General features: G+C 33.8%; 1 protein-coding gene across 1 annotated transcript; it reads right to left on the bottom strand.

The window, feature by feature from the left end:
• Positions 1-3,634: 3,634 nt before the first annotated feature.
• LOC128227691 (membrane-associated progesterone receptor component 1-like) lies at positions 3,635-17,308 on the bottom strand. Its single transcript, XM_052938454.1, has 3 exons — positions 16,993-17,308; positions 16,483-16,638; positions 3,635-9,660 (listed from the first exon to the last, which is right to left on the bottom strand). The coding sequence occupies exons 1-3, from the start codon at positions 17,306-17,308 to the stop codon at positions 9,545-9,547; spliced, it is 588 nt and encodes a 195-aa protein (XP_052794414.1). The 3' UTR covers positions 3,635-9,544.
• Positions 17,309-22,709: the final 5,401 nt, after the last annotated feature.

The following is a 22,709-nucleotide window of genomic DNA, read 5'->3' as shown; positions in this document are numbered from 1 at the left end:
TTTGCACTGATAACGGTTTTGAAAAATACCATTATGAAAATACTATATGACGTGCCATATTTAAGGGAGGTAAGAAAACAAAATTTCACAAGAAGTATACGGCAATTCTCAAATAATGTGACATTATTCTACATCATGAACTCTTTCGATCTGAAAGGTTGTCCGGTTAGTGCAGTGGTTAGTGCACTTGCTTCTCACCAAGGCGACCCATATTTGATTCTTGGCATAGGCTAAGTTTGGTTAGTGGTTACCAAGTCAGACAAAGGATTTTCTCTGGGTACTCAGGTTTCCTCTACAAGACAAGACCACACTCTAGTGCAGCGTCGTGATAACGAGAATGACATAGTATAAGTTATCATAACTGTCTTCGCTATCATTGTAATATACATAAATGTTTAAACTAACTCTGGGTGTAAGCATTCAAAGTTTAAAATGTGATTTTATCGTTATCAAATTGTAGTTTAAAAGGTGAATCGGACCTTTATTGACTAACAAAGCAGCAGAATAGTTGCGAGGAACTTCCTTGAACAGCTCTTGTTATCATTACATCATATTTCCTACACACAGCAACTGAAACAATTACAGAAAAAATGATTTTTAACTGATAAATATTTGCAATTGTAAACTTCAAACTCTTATCTATTAAATTGTTGACAGTATTTGTTGCCTTTATTTCCTGCATTGAATATAACCATATGAAGGTCAACATTATTAGAATACATGTTAAACTGTTGTTGTTGAGCTTCACTTAAAATGTATTAATATCTTTTATTTTCAATCTAATGACCATGAACTTTCGATAACTGATAATGTTTTATTTTATTTTAACATCTGTGCTGGGAGTGCACACCGGTTACGTCGATAAAATTGTCCGCTCTCTAACTTGAGCATTTCTTGTCTACTCTTGAAGATACCATATGTTTTGACATGATATCTCGGATGAGTTAAGTAACCCATGTAACTAGCAACATTGCCTCAGTCACATCTGAGTTATAGCCCTTGAGTTTTCAAATTGGGAATCAATGGACTATTTTCAACTGTATTTCTGAGATTTTTTATGGTTATAAGTAAAAGTTAGATAACTCACATTTTAACCATAAATAATGGGCGGAATGAGCGAAGCGAATAAGCCCTTCTTAATCATTAAAATGTTACTTCAGGTCATCAAACTGTCTTAGAATACAACCTCATTGTCTTAAACATTGTCAACGCAAAATCTTATGCAGGGATTGTGTATCAAGGGATGAGTGGCAATAGGCGGACCTTTCGACAGTGATTAAGCCTAGTACATAATGTTACCTTTCTGCAATTTCATAGGCTGAAAATGTAATGTTAGTCCATTAGTGCATCCAATTATCTGTTTATATCATGTCTCAGCCTAAACTTAGAGCAGCATGGAAAAGGTGTGGTCGCATAGCATCATGCTTTTACATCAAAGGTCCAGTTTACATTAAGTACAATGCTGTTTAAAGCATCATAGGACATGATATCTCAGATGAGTTAAGTAACCCATGTAACTAGCAACATTGCCTCAGTCACATCTGAGTTATGGCCCTTGAGTTTTCAAATTTGGAATCAATGGACTATTTCAACTGTATTTCTGAGATTTTTTATGGTTATAAGTAAAAGTTAGATAACTCACATTTTAACCATAAATAATGGGCGGAATGAGCGAAGCGAATAAGCCCTTCTTAATCATTAAAATGTTACTTCAGGTCATCAAACTGTCTTAGAATACAACCTCATTGGCTTAAACATTGTCAACGCAAAATCTTATGCAGGGATTGTGTATCAAGGGATGAGAGGCAATAGGCGGACCTTTCGACAGTGATTAAGCCTAGTACATAATGTTACCTTTCTGCAATTTCATAGGCTGAAAATGTAATGTTAGTCCATTAGTGCATCCAATTATCTGTTTATATCATGTCTCAGCCTAAACTTAGAGCAGCATGGAAAAGGTGTGGTCGCATAGCATCATGCTTTTACATCAAAGGTCCAGTTTACATTAAGTACAATGCTGTTTAAAGCATCATAGGACTAGCTTAGAAATTATTGAATGCAAAGTACATGTATTGCCCTTTTACGAAGCAATACAATTAAGTTTAATATATGAACCAGACCATGAGCTGCAAAGGTATGTTATTACATGAGAGATATAAAAATGAGTTTCTAAATACTTAGATTTACCATTTGCACTGATAACGGTTTTGAAGATACTTTATAACATGCCATATTAAAGGGAGATAAGAAAACAAAATTTCACTAGGGGTACATGTATATGGCAATTTCACTAGGGGCATATGGCAATTTCACTAGGGGTACATGTATATGGCAATTTCACTAGGGGCATATGGCAATTTCACTAGGGGTACATGTATATGGCAATTTCACTAGGGGCATATGGCAATTTCACTAGGGGTACATGTATATGGCAATTTCACTAGGGGCATATGGCAATTTCACTAGGGGTACATGTATATGGCAATTTCACTAGGGGCATATGGCAATTTCACTAGGGGTACATGTATATGGCAATTTCACTAGGGGCATATGGCAATTTCACTAGGGGCATATGGCAATTTCACTAAGGGCATATGGCAATTTCACTAGGGGCATATGGCAATTCTTAAATAATGTTATTTCTACATCATAAACTCTTTCGATCTGAAAGGTTTTCCGGTTAGCCTATGTTTAGTGCACTTGCTTTTCACCAAGGCGACCCATGTTTGATTCCATGCCTGGGCTCATGTAAGTTTGGTTAGTGGTTACCAAGTCAGACAAAGGATTTTCTCTGGGTACTCTGGTTTCCTCCACAACACAAGACCACACTCTTGAGCAGCGTCATGATAACGAGAATGACATAGTTTAAGTTATCGTAACTGTCTGCGCTATCATTGTTTAAACTAACTCTGGGTGTAAGCATTAAAAGTTTAAAATGTGATTTTATTGTTATCAAATTGTAGTTTAAAAGGTGGATCGGACCTCTATTGACTAACAAAGCAGCAGAATAAATAATTTTTAACTGATAAATATTTGCAATTGTAAACTTTAAAGTTGCACTCTCACAGATTGAACGTTTTAATAACTTTTTTATTTTTTGTCTTGGAAGCAGCAATTTTTTGCGAAAATGCATGGAAAGCAGTTGTATAAGACTGCTGTCAAAAGATTAGAATGCAGATTTTTATACTTAAGTTAAAAAATGTTTATGCATTTTTCTTAAACCGTTAAAAAAACATTAATTTTCGAACAGAAATATGAAAATCGGTAATCTGATCTTGTGAAAGCAATCTTTTAGCATTGGTGTGCCTATATTTACGCAAAAATTTGCTCTTTCCATGACAAGAAAATGAAAAAGTTGTAAAAATGTTAAATTTGTGAGTGCAGCTTAATACTCTTATCTATTAAAATGTTCACAGTATTTGTTGCCTTTATTTCATGCATTGCATACAACCAGATGAAGGTCGGCATGATTAGAATACATGTCATACAATGTCGTTGAGATTCAGTTAAAATTATTGAGATCTTTTATTTTCAAACTAATGACCATGACCTTTCGATAACCCATTATGAAGTACCCACTTCCTTTGTTCATAATCTGAAATTAAGGTCAGGAATACAGATAATAGAAATTACAAACCTTTAATTTATTTTTATTCAATGTTAAAGCCTCAATGTTATTTACAACACAAATAAATAAACACATATTTTCTATAAGAAAATAGCATCTAGTAAATTTAAAATTGTATACAGTATGGCATCCTGTTTGTAAGAAAAAATACTATTTATTAAAGGCGCAAAACATAGGTTGAAGTAAAAACATTTTTTGTTATTATTATGCATTATTATAAGATAATATAAGCAATAATTGTGCACTATTTAAATTGGGGATGGAGATATTAATTTAAAGAAAAACATGTATAAAAAGGCAAATATTTTTTATCTTTATTCAAATTGTACACTTTTTTTTTTGGACCGTAAAAGTCAAATGCGTTCAACATAAAGTTGCATTAAAGTGAAAAAATAATAATTTTTCATCAATCTATATTGTGCGCCTTTAATGCATGCTTTGAAAATAAAGCTTCGGTAATAACATCATAATGTTCATTGTGGAATAATGTGGTGCGAAAAGTTGAGCAGGTTTTTTTTGTTTCAAAGTGATTTAAACATGTTTAAGAAGTATTTTGGGCTTAGTCATTCAAAGAACAATAGTTGATACTAACATTATAGGCACAGCCATTTTGAACATTACAGAGAAAATAAACATGAAATAACATTTTTTTCTGTAACATTCCCAAAGACTGCACCAATTTTGTCAAATTAACTATCTTTCTTTGAACGGCTATGCCAAAAAAAAACATGATTATCATGATAATTTGTGATAAAATACTTCAAGTACTATATTTGTATGTGATAACTGCCTGACAACTTTCATCAATGCTTGTACATGTATATGATCAAACTCCACACGGCCATTACTTCCCTTTCTTGTACAGAAATTATTGCCGTCACACTTATCACGTCACACTTAACACTTGATGATAAAAAAATAACGTGACTGCTTTCAAAATTACCTGATACACACTTTAGAAAAGTTATCTTTTGTAACATATATTTTTCGAAATTTATATCTTGAAATCAAACTTGCATGTGTAACAAGGTCTTTTAAAACAGTGAACAATACATTAACAAAACTACTTTTGTCACAAGATAAATACTATAACCATGGATATTTAAACCATTAGATAAACTCATTCATTTAAACCCCAACGAGCAATAATAAGTCTTATAGTTTTTATGACATCAGCAGCCAATATGATGTCATAGTTTCCTGCAGCAAATATGATGTCATAGATTCCTGCAGCAAATATGATGTCATAGTTTCTTGCAGCAAATATGATGTCATAATTTCCTGCAGCAAATATGATGTCATAGTTTCCTGCAGCAAATATGATGTCATAGATTCCTGCAGCAAATATGATGTCATAGTTTCCTGCAGCAAATATGATGTCATAGATTCCTGCAGCAAATATGATGTCATAGTTTCTTGCAGCAAATATGATGTCATAATTTCCTGCAACTAAAAAAAATGGAAATTCCAACAGCGTGACAATATTGAAGGTCATAGGTTCTTTTATATTTCTTATATAAAATTTATTTCACATATAAATTGCCAATTTTGAAATTTTACGATAATACCTATTACTGCTTGCTGCAGTTCATTTAAAACACTAACAGATGGATGATGTTGTTTTCCTGTTTTATGTACCATAAGAAGTTACATCACATTGACTTTGTCTCCAGGAGTATGTCTTGCTTTGGTCCATTAAATATGATATATGCATGTACCTAACCGTTTTATATATATGATTGTGAAATTTATTCTTTTACAAATGTAACAAAATACATGCATAAATTCTGACATGGTAAACTGTTTAATATTGTGTTAAAGACATCTGTATAGAAAAACGTTCCCAATGAAAAAATTATAAATAAGTACTAGTAACATAAGTATATAAAAACAGTTACATAAACAATGGAACTGAAATTTAAAGCCATTAGGAAGGTTGCAAAATGCTACTTATACATGTATGTGCAAACTTCATATTGAGTGCTACACAGAGGATCTAATAGCTAATAATTGTCAATCCTGAAATATAGCCAGGGGTCTTTTTCAGAATGAAGAGATTTATGCCCAAAGCAGTGAAAAAGTGCTGTCATTTATTTTCATTTCAAGGTACTTCCCACAGCTTTTAATGCAAATGTCCCAGCAAAAAACTTTCTTCACAACTGTACAATAGTCTATTAAAATTTAAAAGTTCAGGGTTATTTCCCTTTGCTATGTCATCCAGAAGTGTGCACATTTTACAAATTTTAAGCAGTATGTGTTTTCCAAAGTCATTTAGATTTATTTCATGGTACTTCCTACAGTTTTTTATGCAAATGTCAGAGCAAAAAAAAAGAAAAAGCTATCAATCCCAGTATCTCTGGATAAATCCTGAACTTTACAGGCCGTGGCTAAGTCATCAAGGACAGTGCATTACACAATCACCAGGAATGCATTTTATGTGAGAGATTTTGTGAACAATTTCTAGGACTAACTGCAACTTGTAGGTATACGCATAGCTACACAAACAAGTACATTTAGTGTTTTGCAACGCCTCTGTTGGCAAGAAAATTACTGATAACGGTAATCACAGACAGAAAGAGCTTTGTTTAATAACTGAAGTATATCAAAGTAATATTAACAAAGCCCGCATTTCATGTTTTATCCCATAATCAAACAAAATAACAATTCAATAGTTAACATTAGTTAACATAAAGCCTCCTTTTACAAAATATGCATTCATGGTTGTTCTTATTGAGGCTTTACCTGCATAATACCATTTAAGTCATCCTTGGCACCCAAGCGTTTTCATAACATATATGATACCCTGGGCAAATCGGCTGTAAAGATCTCTAATCCTGAATAAAAATGAGGTTGCATGAGACGCACCTATGTAGTACAAAAATGGCTGATATGTTACAGATGTAATATCGGTTCCAAATGATGAAATGAGATCGCAGCTTTTAAATCATTTAAGACAGGACACCAATATTTTTTTTGTTAAATTCCCTGATAGCTCTCTACAAAAGAGATTCTTTCCTTTTTGTTATTGGCAATTTATTGGCCAATGCTTGAAATGCTTACAAATATTCAAGATTTACAAAGTTTCGCTAGCCAATTTGCACAGGGTACCATACATTTATGTTATGAATACATTTGGGTACAGAGGATGCATTAAAGTATGTTGAATTTAATAGTAATTTAAAATTAAGATAATGACTAAAAATATAAATAAGCTTGTTACTAGTTATCAACAAATGTGACTTTCAGTTTTTGGATATGTTTGAAAATTTTGATATATAAGATGTGGGAGCACACCTCATTCCCTATTATACCAACAGCTTTATTTCTGTTTCAACTTTAAAATTTATGAATGTTTTTACATACATGTAGGTACGAATAGTCTTGCCAATACTAATAACATACTGAACAAGAAACCAAGAAACTATTACAGGGTTCAACAGCAAAACATGAGTTGTACAATAAAATCTCAAACAAATCTTTATGCATCCAACTACACACTGATCATAAAAATTCATGCTTGGTATGTGTTACATGTACTTTCTTACAAAAAGATTTGTTTCGTCACTTTACATTCCACAATTAAAATGAGTGTAGAAACTTGTAAGTTTAATGCTGCATGAACATCTGATCACCAGTCCAAGTTTATCTAACTTAATTTATTAAGTACATGTAGGTTGGATGGTTGAGAACATTTGTATAAAGTCTTAATGTAATACATAAAGTCGTTGTTGAGATATTAACTTATGTGTGCTTACTGGCAAAACCTTAACCACAATTTCTATGTCGAATAATTTAAAGGACCGTAATTTCTATTATTTGCAAAAGAGTTAACTGTTTAAATTTTTTAAATAGGTTGGATGAATGGGATCTCCACCTGCTACCACTATTCTACTGTTACAACATAAACAGACACTTGAACACATTTTCATGGAATGAAGATCGATAATAAGACAGAATATCCGTAAGAAATCAATATAATTACATAAGAAATCAATATAATTACATTCTAAATCACATTTATTGCTTCACTGTAAACAAGCTACTAGCTAAGGCAACACCAATTTAATTTTTAATTATTGGATTAATATTGTCAAGAGGGCGCAAAAAGAATAAAACTATTCAATTTTGTTTCAAAAAACAAGAGCTGATAAATGCAAAACCATGTTTTTTCGAAAGTTACTACTTGTATTTAGAATGATAATCCTGAATAGCTATAATTTAATTCTTCTTGTGTATGTTTTTAGGCATTACCCAAAGAAGTTCTTTAAAAAGTGTGAAAAATCCATCAAACAAATATTAACTTGGTGTGACCTAAGGAAAGTTTTAAATGCAATCGATGAAATTGTTTCTAAGAATTAAGCTATCAGTAAAATATCTACATTTAAATCTATTGTAATTTAGATTTTCTCGTTCAGAGAGAAAAGGCCGGAAAGAGGACAGCACCAAGAATTTAGCGAAAAATCCCACCAATATGAAAATACCGAGGAATGGACATGTACATACATCAGACAAAAACAATGAATCAACACAATTCATATTAGTTCACACCGACATATTAAGAACAACGTTATAATGATAATTCAAATATGCAACAAATAAAACATCCATACAGGGCTTTTGTCATATAAAACTGACACATATCGAGATAAGAACAGTTTTAACAGCAAGGTCAAGTCATGAGCCAGAATCAAAGTTCAAGGACTTTTCATCATATCTGTGGTTTTATTATGGATCTTAAGAGTTTAAAACCTTAGTCATTGATGCAATACTGCAAAGAGCATTTTATTTTTCGTTACTGGAACCTGCTGAACTTACTTTTCTGTTTTTAAATAGAAAAATAAATAAATAAAAAAACACTAATTAAATTTTGAAAAATTTGAAAAGCAAATATGCAAAACTGGATTTATTTTATTTGTTTTAAGACAGTCATTCAAAAGAACATGTGGCCTAAAGGTCTTGTACATTGTATATAGAGTCAACTGTAAAATATGGTTTTACGAATGCTTTGATACAGAAGTCAACCTACATGTAGCTTCCCTAGATATTTTTGAAAAGGTTGATTCTCTAACCAAAATTAAAATAGAAATGGGGCCATATTAAATTAACCAATGCTTTGATAAATAAGTCAATCATAATCACACAACAAATATTCAACACAAAAGCTTTAAAAGCAGACGCAACTACTCCATTTGTACACCATACAAATCGCCTGCAGCCAGCTGAACAAAACTTTGATAAGTTGTCCCAAAGCTGCACTCTCACAGATTTGACATATATTTAGTTTTTATCTCAGAATCTGCTGATTTTGGCATCAATGCCTTCAATTCAGTCATATAAGATAACTCACAATAGACCAGATCTCAACTGTTCGAAAAATGGCCGAGAAATTCAATTTTCTTAGTGTTAGTCACGCTTTTAGCCATAATACTTCATTTTTCCACCATTAATATGAAGAACTGCGATCTTAGCCTTCTTATAGCACTTGTTTTCAGACATTTGCGCAAAATTTTGCTCATTCCAAGACAAAAAATAAAAAAGTTGGCAAAACAGGCAGTCTTTGAATCTTATTTGCACATTTAAATTTCAGAAAAATATTGACCAATCAGTATTTGTTTTGGCTATCTTTAACCAAACCAAATATTTATCCAGTTTAATACAATTGGCTGCAATAAACCAATGGAGAACAATGAACTTGGACCACATGCAATCTTTCACTGCTATACAACTTGTAATAACAGGCAAGTCAGTAGTTTATAATGCCAATATATTCAGACGTTTAAGCAAAATGTAGTTTTTATGGAACATAAATTTCAAAGCAATATGTTTTGAACCCTAGTACCCTTTTTGCAAAGGTTCAGTAATAATTATTGTGTGTGTATATGAGGCCAGAAACAAGACTAGACATGGCCATGTGGTTCAGTCCGCTTTCTTCTCAGATTCTGATTTGTCTTCACTTTGCTCATCCTCTGTGTCAGAATACTCTCTTGGCTGCTCCCCTGGCTTAAGTAGTCGACCAACGTAGTCATACTTCTCTGAAAAACACACAATACAGTCCTTCTCATATAAAATTTACAATTTCACTCAAAAAACAGTTAAAAAGAAACGGTGAATAAGGCTGCTCCCTGTGCTTTAAAAGTCGACCACCCTACCTTAGTCCTACTTCTCTGAAAAACATGTAATACAGTCTGTTTCATACAAAAAAATCCTAGTTAACTCACAAAACAGTTAAATAGACAGAGTAAATAAATCAGAAATGTTTTAATTTCATCTGCAGTTATTTAAAAAATGGAATAATTTCAATTAAGTTTTTTTTTATATGATTCTGGTAAAAGAATCATGTTTTTTCTTTCTTTTCAATGTTTTTGGTAAAGATAATATGTTTTTTTTAATGCTGTTATTTTCACTGCTAGGGTTTTATCCAAAAGACTGGGTGCTGCAGAAAATGGACAGGGTGCTTAGAGTGAAACAGGCACATTGTCTTAGGCAGTGAAGATTTTTAACATAATGAATTTGAAAGAAAATGTTAGAAATTGTGTTAAATGTTAGAAATTGTATTCAACTGAAGTACTATTTCGTTTCAACTGCAGAATATATTAAGTTTGTAAGAATGTATAATCTTATTATCAGTTTTAATCCAAACAAAAGAAATATTTGACAGTGTTGAGCAATATTTCTATGGATGAAGAGAGGTGCTAATACTGGTCTCCTCATAAACTAAAACCCTACACTGGAGTATTTTTTTTATAAATTCTAACAATTTTACTGCTTATGGTTAGGTTTAGTCTAAAAAATTTGAAATAATATAACAATGTTATGCTTCTTATGTGATTTTTTGACTTAACACCAATGAAATTGTCAATTTCTAAAATATTTTTCATCTGTGATACTCCACTCATTGAAGTATTCCTTTATGTGATCACTCAGTAAAATACATATCTCAGTGAAATAAATTTCAATCTTAATTAAATCAGTCTTGAATCTCCTTCATATTGCTTTGACATTTTACCATTATTCATTTTTTTAAAATAAAGCATTGATAAGACTTAATTAACTAAAACTGCATTTAATCAAGTCCTTTTATGAATCCTTTCAATTCATTTGTGTAACATATACAGTACACTCAACGAGTTGGACCCACTTTCCTCGCTCACTCCGAGGGATAAAGTTGATGATCGCGGGTTTCCTCCGAGGGTAAAACTGTTGCCCTCGCTAAAATCCCCCCAAGTTCCTTCGAGTGGCTGGCTTACCGCCGAGTTTAATATGAACGATAGCGTTGAAAATCGTCCGATTTTATGATCCCCCGGCGGAACTCCAAGTCTAATCAGATAAGCAAGAAATCATTCTTGTTTAAAAGTTATTTATTTTTATGCTTATCCACATTGTTAAGCGTAAAAGATTCTTACAGGTACCAACGTTTAATTTGTATTTATGTCCGTAAACGCCAATTGAATATAGTCTTGAATTATAAACATTGAATCATTAAAGTATAACCACTAAGTTATTGCATCATAAAGCAGCCGACTATTTACAGGGATGATAACAGAGCCAAACTGCCAATCCTGAAAAAATCTGCCGGGGGTTCAGGGGGCCGCCGAAGGCCCCCGATGGGTCCAGGGCAAAGCCCTGGTGGGGGGACAAGGGGGGCGAAGCCCCCTGAAGCTTTCAGTATTTCAGGGTTTCTAATTCCATTTTTGCCTTAGAATAGTGTTCAAGAAGTACACCTTTCAGTCTGGTAGATATAATTATGTTCAATAGGAGACATCCACAACCAGAACAATTACCATGAATCTACACATGTAAGCAGTAAAGTTTTACACCTTTGTCTTTGAACATAGTCAAATTTACTTTTTTTTTACCTGAAGTCACAGGCATAAGACATGTACCTGACGTTCTGTGTATGAGTAGTCTTCACTGTAGGATGTTTGATTAAGAAATAATGTACAACATCAATCATCAAGCTTGCAAATGTTTATTGAAAAAGTGTTACCTACTCAATTTTAATATCTAAGAGTGTTTATTCCATTATCTGCACATTTATTGAGAATATAATATCATAAATTATTATTTATATTACTGATACATTTAAAAAAATTGAAAACAACACATTTGGAAGAAAAAAATAATATTGCAATAAATACATAATAATTGCAGGCAAGAGTCATATCCACATCCCATGTTATAAGCATTAATATCAATGTCATGATAAATGAATCACATGAAAGCACTATACATGTAAATTTGTATATATATTAATTTGTCAACATTTGCCTTGGCCTCCTGTAAATAAATATTGTATCTTCAATCATATCAAGATTCTAAAATCTATTACATTTCAATTGCTTGAATTATTACACAGTATTTACATATTTCAATTAAATAAATAGAACAAGGACTAGAAGATAACAATTATCCATGACACAAACATTTGAGTATGCATGTAACTATCAAATTCAATCCAACTCTAAATGTTTGAGTACATGTAATTCTGAACATTTGAGTTGTACAATCAAGTTTAACTCAAAACAGAATCATAATTCAAGTACTGCAGCAAATTGTACAAAACTTGGATAAGTTGTCAAAAGGTTACCTTAAGTCTAGTTTGCACATATAAATGATTTGATTGGTTAATATTTATTTTTTGTATAAATATTGACCAATCAACAAATAGCTTGGTCAAATTCAACCTAACCAAAGACTTTACCAGTTTTATACAATTCACTGCTGAAGAATAAATTATAGCACATGATCATTTTCACCTAAAGCAGTTCAATGTGAGAGTCACCCAGTGCATGTGTAAATGAGAACCATGTTAATGAGTACATGATATATTTTAGGGAGAAACTTATACAATGACAAGGAATTGTATACAACATACATACAGAACAAAACAACATTTTAGAATGTCTATACTTTCAGCACATTTATAAATAATAGCAAAGTTAACTAGCACACATTTAACCATGTTACAAAACATTTCATCTGGTTTTCATCCCTCTTTTTATGTATTCGGAGTGCTCATTTCTTGACCTTTTCACATTTTCTGACACGATTTCTCTTGCTTTGGTTTTGGTCACAATCTCTCGTTCCATAATGTCAAGCCGTGCATGTCTTGAAGCTGCAATCTCTCGTTTTTTTTTAAGTTCAATGTTTCGCATCTTTCCAGCCTTGCTCATTTTACCAACAAGGCCTTGAACAACTGGAGTGTACAGAGTATCTTCTCTCTCGAAGTATTTGACAGAAGTGGTGCTCTTTGATTTTAAGGCAGACTTAATGTTCTGTATTGCATTTACACTCTGTATGTCTAATCTACTCGACTTGCTGTCTATAATATCACCCATGATATTAAAAACACCTTCAACTGTCAGTGCCACCTTTTTCATAACAGGGTAGTCAGTTAAAGATCCCCACCAATGATCTATTCTGGTAGTTGCCTCAGTGAATTCTGGCAGTGTTGGGTCAAGCTGGTACTTGTAGATCTCCTTCATGTACTGCTCATTTTCATCATCTGTAAGAACCTTCAATTGGTTTGGTAGTTCCTTGAGGTGACGGATGGCAAGGCTGTGTCCTCGCACCTTTGGATCAATTGCAGATACATTCCTCAGAAGTGGTGTTGTGATGGGCATTTTGTTTCAAAAGCACTGCCCCACATTTCATGAACCCTTCTTGCAATGATTCCAACACTTCCACAACCACATGGTCTTTCTGTTTCTTTTTTGCTATCTGATGGGCAACAAAGCCCATAAACATGTCCATCTTTGGTAGAAGTACAGAAGAAGCTAGTTCAAATTCCTTAAGCAATTTCACTGATTCAGGAATCTTCTCTGGCTTGACAAAAAACCCCAGAAACTGCTTAAGCAGGCTCACCTGGCAGTCATGGAGCTTATGGACCATTGGCTGTTTTCCTTGAAAGAGAACAGAATACTCCTTGAGGCATTCCAAGGCTGACATATAGATGCCAAGAAGCATTTTTGTCTTTTTTCGCTGGTCGAACAGCTTGTTGATGGCTTTCTGTTTCCGTTCTTTACCATCTTTGGTCATTTTCTTCTTGCGAAGGCGAGCCCCAATCAAATCCATTTCTTCTTTGCTCTGTTCAGATGCATGTCTCTTCTCCAAAATAGCACTATAAACAGCGGAGTTTACCTTCCTTTCCTCCTTAGATAGGAACTGGAAGTAAAACAGTGTGTAAGCGTCAAACAGCCTTGCTGTATCCACTGCTAGGTTGTACGCATAAAGAAATCTATGGCTAGTGAATCGCTCTGGCATCGTGAACTTCACCCCAATCAACTCACAGATTGTTTCAAGTTCCTCGCGCAGGTCAGTGGACCAGTGAAAATCACTGTGGATTGTATTGAACAGTGATTCCAAGTAATATCCAAATGGGCCTGTGAATGCTTTGGCAGCGTTGTGGACATGGTGGACAGTGTCACCATCAATGTCTATGAGGTGAGGGACAAGTTGACGTATTCTCGTCTCCAAGCCAGATTTTTTCCCCCTCAAGGTGTTACACGAGTCCAGTAGCACACTTACTAGATTGTCCCATGGCAGTTCAAGTCTGTCAAACAGGCTTTCCAATTCCTTGAAAATTGATTCAGAATCAGCCCTTGTGATTTTAAAGGAGGCCAAATGTCTCACCACTATTTCTTTCTCTACAGAAGAAAAAAAGCTGACAAGCACAGCAACAATTTTCTCATTGTTCGTGTTTGTTGACTCGTCTAAGTTCAAACAAAACCGAGTTTCACGTAACTCCTTCACAAGTTCATCATTGAAATGGCTTGCCACTCCGAAGGTCATCTTATATGATGCTGTACACCTTTGAAGTTTTAATTCACTGAGAGCTTTTGTGTCTTTGGCAAGTGTCTGAGTAAGACTGGCTAAATGTGGTGCCAGGGATTATGGAAGGTCATGTTCAGCCATAAATCCAAGTATCATGGCCTCCGCATTGAACCGACGGTCATTGACAGGAACAACTGGACGCACTGGCTGGGCTGTCTGTTCATCCCTGGCTTTTGGACCCATCAACATACCTGGCAATACAAATTACAAAAATAAAAAATAAATTTCACTCAAACTGGGTTCTCAACAAGTTTTGTTGAACTGTTTTCTTTAGAAAATAAACTGACTGCTCTAAAGATTTTTAAGAGGAATTAATGAAAAACATATGTTTAAAACAATTTAACACCAGCAATAAAATCAAACCTTCTAGGCTGTAGCTTGTTTCCACAGATCTTATAGCTAGGAGGTGGGGTGGGGAATCCATGTGTCGTTTGAGATCTTTCTTTCCGCCAGACTGGTACTGAAGTGTTTTGTTGCATATTGTGCAGAAAGCTTGCCCGGGTACTTTTGTCTTTCTCAAATACTGTTGCATCTGGTCAGTTTCTAGCCAGTCCCATTGCCATTTGTTTCTGGAGTCCTTATCAATCTCCCTGACATTGTCTTTTTGCGTGGCGAACTCCATTCTGAAAAATGGTATACCAAACGAATAAGAAACGATATACAGCGTTAACTTCAATCTGCCCCCAAAAAATGTTAAAAAAAATCCATTATTTTGACATAATCCGAATTGGGATGTCCGAAATATTGCTACATGCGTAAAAGCCATTCCGAGTTGATCATATTCTCTTAACATATAAGAAACTAGATAACAAATATGATATTAAACTTATAAAACGTTTTGGGAAATTCTCTTTAAATTGATTAGCAAATATACCTTTAACTGAACGAATCCATGTTTTAAGAAGTTTTCGAGTTAGTGCGGATCGCTTTTTTCCAATGTTTTCTTTTCCGATGTCATATCCGGGTACTGTCTTCTAGTCCTGTCGTTTTTATCCGTAATCACCCGATGCTATCTAAACCAATCATATAGCTTGTTTGCATAGACGTAAATTTGTTCGTTAATTTCCGGCTAAACACTTCCGGAAAACTAACCTTTCGTACCCAAATGGTTCGAACCGAGCTCGATTCGCTCCCTGTACCCCATCCCCCCTTAGAAAAACTCAACGGATTTATATCATTCTCAAAATCGATCTGTGAGGCGTTCAATCCGGAATTCCGGATTAATCCGGAATTTTATCATCCCTGATTTACACGATTCTGAACCATGACCTCTTACGTCAAGCGCGTGATCAATACAATGTAGAATATACTATTTATTATTGGTGGTTAAAAATAGCTATGACGTTTCATGGAATTTTCCACAGAAAACGAGGCAAGAAGGCCTTCAAAACCATGCACTGTGAACTTTGAACGCGTGTTTGACCTTCTGATTTTCCGAAAATGTGTAACCTAGATTTTCTAGGAACAAATGTGTTTATCAGTCATTAGCAAAAACACGTTTATAAGATGCATGTGCAACTAGTGAAATACAACTGCATTCTTGTGGTAAGCTAACTTCATGCAAAACGGGCAGAGAAAAAATAATAATAGCAATTTACTGGAGCTGTCGTAATCGGTTGAAAATTTTAATAAAATAAATATAACTTTAGCGTAGATTCTTATCTAGTGTCCGCAGAGTTTCGCGGAGTTAACCCCTCCGAGGAACGCCGAGTTCGTTATTCTTCGGTCGACTGATCACCCTCCGAGGGCCTTAAATTCAAACTCCGAGGAACCCGGACAGTCGATAAAATTATTGTGTTGGCCGCGATAGCAAAAATCCGCGGAGGGAAACGGAAAGTGGGTCTAACTCGTTGAGTGTACTGTATGTCACATGATGGCATAAAAAAAAAAGAATGAAGAATTGATACATTCAAATTAAATGCATTCCTTAAAAAATATTACATCTAAGCCTTCTTTTAGTTTTTTCTATGTACAGTTGGAGGAAATCTTAAAAGACAGTGATTGGATATTTTTCATTTTACCTGTGAATTGCATTTCCCACTCCCTGACACTCTCCATTTGCATGCTGCTCAAATCAGACAGGTCATCGTATTCATTTCTAAACACATCCTCAGACATTGAGAAAGTTGCAAGCGCCCTCGAAGCATTGCGACCAGCAAACAATCCATAAGGACCTCCTAAAAAAGAAACGAAAGAAAAATAAATAAATGAGACTATTCAGAATAACTCACATCAATTTCTTCATGATAACAGGGTTCAAACATTGACTGAATTTGTCATGTTTTGATTGTAAATGAGATGTGCACTTTTTAATTATTTGTCATATTCTCTTCCATATTGTTTTCCTGATCTCAACTAGATACTCTATTGTCTATTTATTTATTAATTTGTATTCTCAATTATAATTCATTATCGACTTAACTAATGTTTAATATGATGTTATGTCAAAATGAAATTAGGTGATGCAACAAACTTTTCATTGACTGACATTTGCACATTACTTATTAATTGTTCACGATCTACCAAAATACCTGGCCCATAGAATCGTTTGCCTCGCGTGACATCGAAAATTTTCCCATTGGCCGCCAACAAGATCCGCCCTTCTGGACCTTTGCCGTCATATTCACGCAACTGTTCCAATGTCATATCTTGCTTTTTCATTTTTGAAAGTTCTGGTTCCTTTGGTCGAGCTGCATCTGGTTTTCTTTGACCAATGACGATTTTGTACAAAAGAAAGCCACAAAGCCCAAGTAATGCCAGGTTTAAAGGACTCGAGAGCAGCTCTTTAAAGAAGTTTACGGCGAAATTTCCTTCACTTCCCGCTGAGGATTCGCTTTGGTCCGCCATCTTGTCTGTTTTGATGGAACGTCATATAGTCAAAACGGCTAATTGCAACAATCAACGGCGATGACGTGAAGAAGGGGTGATAATGATGATCAAAATGATTATGTTTGTGATAACGATAATGTTGTTTCTGATGATGATGATGATGATGATGATGATGATGATGATGATGATGATGATGCATGTCATATTTCCGTTTGATGTTGTTCTGTCGATGCCATCTGATGTGAGGTGGCATATTTGATTATGCCATGTGTGATTACAAACAGTACGGCATAGTCATCTCTAACCTATATCCAACTATCATTTAGGTATCAAATCATACTGATAATGGCTATATTAAGTAAACAATCACTTACGTTAAGAGTAAAGCAAATGTTGCCTTTCTGTCTTTATGGCATGTGAGAACTTTACTGGTGCAAATGCTGCCATTTAAATATAATTCAGCGCCCTTTATTCCCGCGCACGAGTAATGCTTGAGTAAATGTTTTACACGTTTTGGCGTTTCTCACAAAACTGGTGCAGTGGAGTTAATTTCCAAGGTGCAGAATATTTGAAACCAGGCCCCAATGTCACAAACATACTGAAGTCATTTACCAATCTCTAAAAAACTTATATGTCTATACTATATTTAAAAACTCACTTTTTTGATAGATTATTTTGATTAAAATAATTGATCATCAACTGTATAATAATAATTAACAAGAAACAATTAGTATTCATTTTTTCTTAGGTTTTTATTACGTTATTTATTACGTTTTCATATTTTTAATCAACATTATTCATTAAAGACTGCTGAGTTTCTTTTGAAATATGTCGTGCTGTTTGATGAAAAGTTAGTTGAGATAGAGCTTGAGAAAGGACTTTAGCATTTTTGGGTCAGGGCCTAGTTTCAGAAACAAACTTAAGTCGCAAACATTCTTCATTTATCTGATTGGGTTGTTATTTTTAATCAGTCTAATCGAAGTACCGGATTTCAGGCGGGTAATAAATATCGTATTACATACGAAGAAAGAATATTTCAGGTATCGGGTTTGGTTATCAGTCTAACAGTCTAATCGAGGAGTAGGATTTCAAGCTGGAAACTCTTTTCTGGTATAAGATATTCGTGAAGCTAGCATCAATGCTCTCAGTGAATCATTCTGAAATGTTTCCTTAACCTTAAATATTTTGCTGTACCGATGTTTATTAGAACTCTAAATTCAAATATTGGTGTTTAATTAGGTTAAAGAAACTGTAAATATATATTACATATTTCTCAAAGAATAATGAAAACCCTTTACAATTTAGTTAATTAGAAACAGTCACAATATCAGCGTTATGCGTATTTATGTCAGACTGATTATAAACCCAAAGAAATTCTTATTTCTACAAGCAAGAAACCTTCTTTGATTAGGGTTGAACTGATGAATGAAAGGTTTCAGAATATCTATTGTTGTTCTGTATAAGTCACAGAATAGATCATCATTGCTATCGTACACGTATTATTGTCGTTTACAAATATCAGAACAGTAAATAACCGGTAACCATTACGTAGATATACATCTGAATTGAATCAAACGTAAAACTACATATACTAAGGGTTAAATTGTTATTTCTGATACCGAGGTATTTTCCATACATAAGTATGTGTTTGTGTAAATAACTTTAGCCCTTTCCTTAGGAAATATGGTTGCTGGACTACTTGTGTTAAAGTCAGGTAATCTGTCAGTGCGAAACTGTTATATTGTATAAAGGTATTGTATTTAGCACCATTCGAAATAAAATCACAAGTCAAAGAGTCGAGTAACGAGAAAAGAAAAAGAAAACGTATGGAAACTTTATAACGCATGCATTTTTTTAGTTCCCTTCAAATCTCAAAATACGTTTTCTTTTATTTCTTTCCAACTCGGCATATTTGACGAGAGAGTGTACTATGGCAAATGGTGATGATATCAAAACCTTCATCCGGTAAAACAAGTTTGCATTGTAAGACGAGTTTTAGACTTTAATCAGCAGCTTCCAGTAGCCAGTCTATTGACAGGATACAAGACAGTAAACTCACCCAAACATCACTATTCCTTTATTCCTGACAAAAATGTAAATATGTGAAAGGACGAAAAACAATGCCATTCGAAATGATGTTGCTCGGTGTTTGGATATATTCACCCCTGGATGTGTCATGATTTCAGTGTTATACCTTAATGAAAGAGTAAAGGAATGGTGATGGTAGACATGAAAATATAATCATCCTAATTTATTATTATACCATGTCATGTGAAAACGTGTCTGTGGCAATTATGTGCATGCATTATTATTATTATAAGAGTTTATTATGGCACACAATTGGTAACATTGGTAACATAGATGTGTTAACATATTTGCCAAGGTTGTTTGTTTTTAGAATTTTTAAACAGTAAAAAAATGCAGTTTTAAACGAGTACGAAATTAAAAAATTCAGGTGTTAATCATATTTATTTATTAAATTGACTGTATATATATTCATTTTGGCTATAACATAACCATTCCATGTACATAATAATGTTTTAGTTATAAATAAATATGTTTCTGTTTCACTTATTCTAGAAAACGATTACTCCCTCGGGTTCCTGTTTTCAAAACCAGAAGAAGTCCGAATTTCATTCTATGGGTCAATAATGTCCTCCTAATATTCATCGTCTTCGTCATTGCATGCTTTGTGTTCTGTATCTCATAGGTCATATTTACGATAGCATAATCAGCATAAATGCGCAAAAGGCTGCCAACAAAAGCAATAAATATTCATTGTTCGCAAACCTCTTTTTAAGCACTAAATCTCTTACTCTTTGTACATTTATCAAAACCGCTTCATGAAAGGCCATGGAGACATTATAATGCATTGTTCAGAATGCTTGAAATATGGAGCGTATGATATCTTGTCAAATCGAACAATACTGTCTATTAAAAACATTTATTATCTACATATTTGAAATATAGATCATCATTTGAACTGGTGATTTCATTTTTTGATACTTATATGAGGTATCAAATTCTTACAGAGATTATCCCAATCTCTATAATGGCCATGCATCATAAGCAGAAGATAAGAGATATGGTCAATGTTAAGAACTAACCATCGTATGCGGCCTTTGAACGGGGAATGTGATTTCATTTATTCGATAACGAACTTAAAAAAAACTGATTAAAATTCATTTCTAAGACCCTATTGTAAAATTGTTAGTTTTATCAATCTCGGCGTCAATACTTTGTTGTATTGAAAACAATATAAATGTCAATAGAGAAATACAAAAACAAATTGCCTCGTGGACAAATTGGAGAGGATTCGGGAAGTAATTTAAATATTGCATGTGCAGTCGTTAAGGTAATCATCTCATTACAAATGTATAGAACATTGCAGAAAACCACGATAAAACAACGTTTTATTTTAAGCGTTTTTCTGACTCTTCATTAGGCGAACCGAACCTAATAGGGAACTGTACTTCATCGTATTGGACAACCACACGAGTAAGTATGTATGCAGCAGAAGATGCCACTTACAAACGACGGCAACATCCTATTTGAGGGCAGAGAGGGGCTTGTGGAATAATAAAGCAAAGGGTAAAATAATGTGAAGGGGTTTTTACCAAACTCGGTAAGATGAATTATGTTCACTTGACTACACATTAGTGTCACAACATTTTCCATAACAAGTCGAAGGTTCATTCATATATGAACACGTTTTATTTAATTTAAAATTGATTTTTTCGATTTATTTCCGGTGTGATCTAAGTGTTGATGTTTTCATATTACAGGCACTGAAGGCACGCGTACAGCAGACAGACGAAATCAATATTTTCCCAGGTATTTAGTTTTAATAAGTTTCCTGCTTGGTAAATATCTGATATTTTGGACAAAACTATACAAAAGACAAATAACATTTTCAATAGTTAAATGAAAACCTTAGGGACAAGTCCAGAAGTCAAACAATACTCGAATGTAAACCATTACAGGAACAAGGCAAGGTACTGAAGTCTAAGATTGTAAGAGAAAAATCACTATAAAATAATTGTAACTATTCATTGTATAACAAAAACTGATTTAAGATCAAATTGAATATCAACTTTGAAAAAGTAAATAGAAATACTAATAAAAACGATATCTGTCGGCCAGAATCAGATTATTTAAATTGTTTTACTATGAAACAATGTGCCTATCTGTATGAAAAAAAAAACATTGAGCAATGCTGACTTTGTTGAAAAATACTTCTAGTCATTTTTTTAAATCCTGTTTTATTTTTTGTTCAGTTGACAATGACGATTTAAAACATGTATGTGAATAAGGTGTATTCATAATCTCCTCGCCATTCGTTTGATAGAACAGATATTTAAGTTCATCGTACAGCTTTGATGTACGCTATTTAAAAAGTCCGTTTTCGAATTTCACCACAAAACATGCTGAAATGGAGAACACGGTATTAAATGGTATGCCCGGCGTTAACAGGCGTTAACACAATACATTTGTAAATAAATTACCCTGTCAAATTTGTACAACCTTTTGCAATTTTAAGTATGTATTGCATCATGTCATTTTCAAATTAATGAAATATTCTAGAACGGAACAACCACAGTGCTATACAAGGGCGCTCCATAAACAAGAAACGATCTCAAATACACCAGATGGACAAACCAAGGTTGCCCTTTCTGCTAAAGTGCAATTGCATGGTAGTTGTTTGTATAGGTTATTAAAGCGAACAGCATGCAAAGCTCACCCAAGTCGTCCGTTTCCTACTTGTTCTTCCTTGATACCTTTAACTAGTTCTTTTTATGTGTTTGTTTAGGTGACAAGAAGGCCGATCTTCACTTACCAGAAAAAAGATGTGGCATCATCAACGCACGCTTATCAAGTCAAGAACCACCGTTGCAGCTCGTAACATGATAGAAAAGAAATCATATTGTGTCACCGTGTATATTGAGAGTACAAATCGGTTTTGCAGACATTTAAGGGTTTGGAGACTGTGGTAACATAGTTGACAATAAATTCTATCAAAGTCTCTTAAGGAGAAATAAAACTCTATTCCGCACGTCGTTCTTCCTTATTAAGTTTAAGACGCTATCTACAGTTTTACCTTAATTAACAAATTCACGAATGTGCACGTTGGACACCCATTCGATTACTATCTGCGTTTTTGTGTAGTAAGGAGTATGTCCTTCGATCCCAAAGAGGTTATTACACAGTCTCAAGTACTTATAACTAGTATAAGTAATATCATGTTTAATCGAGTTTTTTATCATTTTTGATTGCTTATTTGATTGCTTATTTCTACTTTTAATAAACTATGTGTAATTTGTTTTTGTTAAGACTGATGGGAATCCTGCCAAATAAAAATTTGAAAGCTGATGATTTCATTATTCAATGCGAAATTGACATGGACTATGGTATTAGACAT

Source organism: Mya arenaria, chromosome 3, assembly GCF_026914265.1.
Source record: "Mya arenaria isolate MELC-2E11 chromosome 3, ASM2691426v1".
In the NCBI taxonomy this organism is placed as follows: Eukaryota; Metazoa; Mollusca; class Bivalvia; order Myida; family Myidae; genus Mya; species Mya arenaria.
Note: the sequence above shows the minus strand (reverse complement) of the source record. Positions and strands in the feature narration are given on the sequence as shown.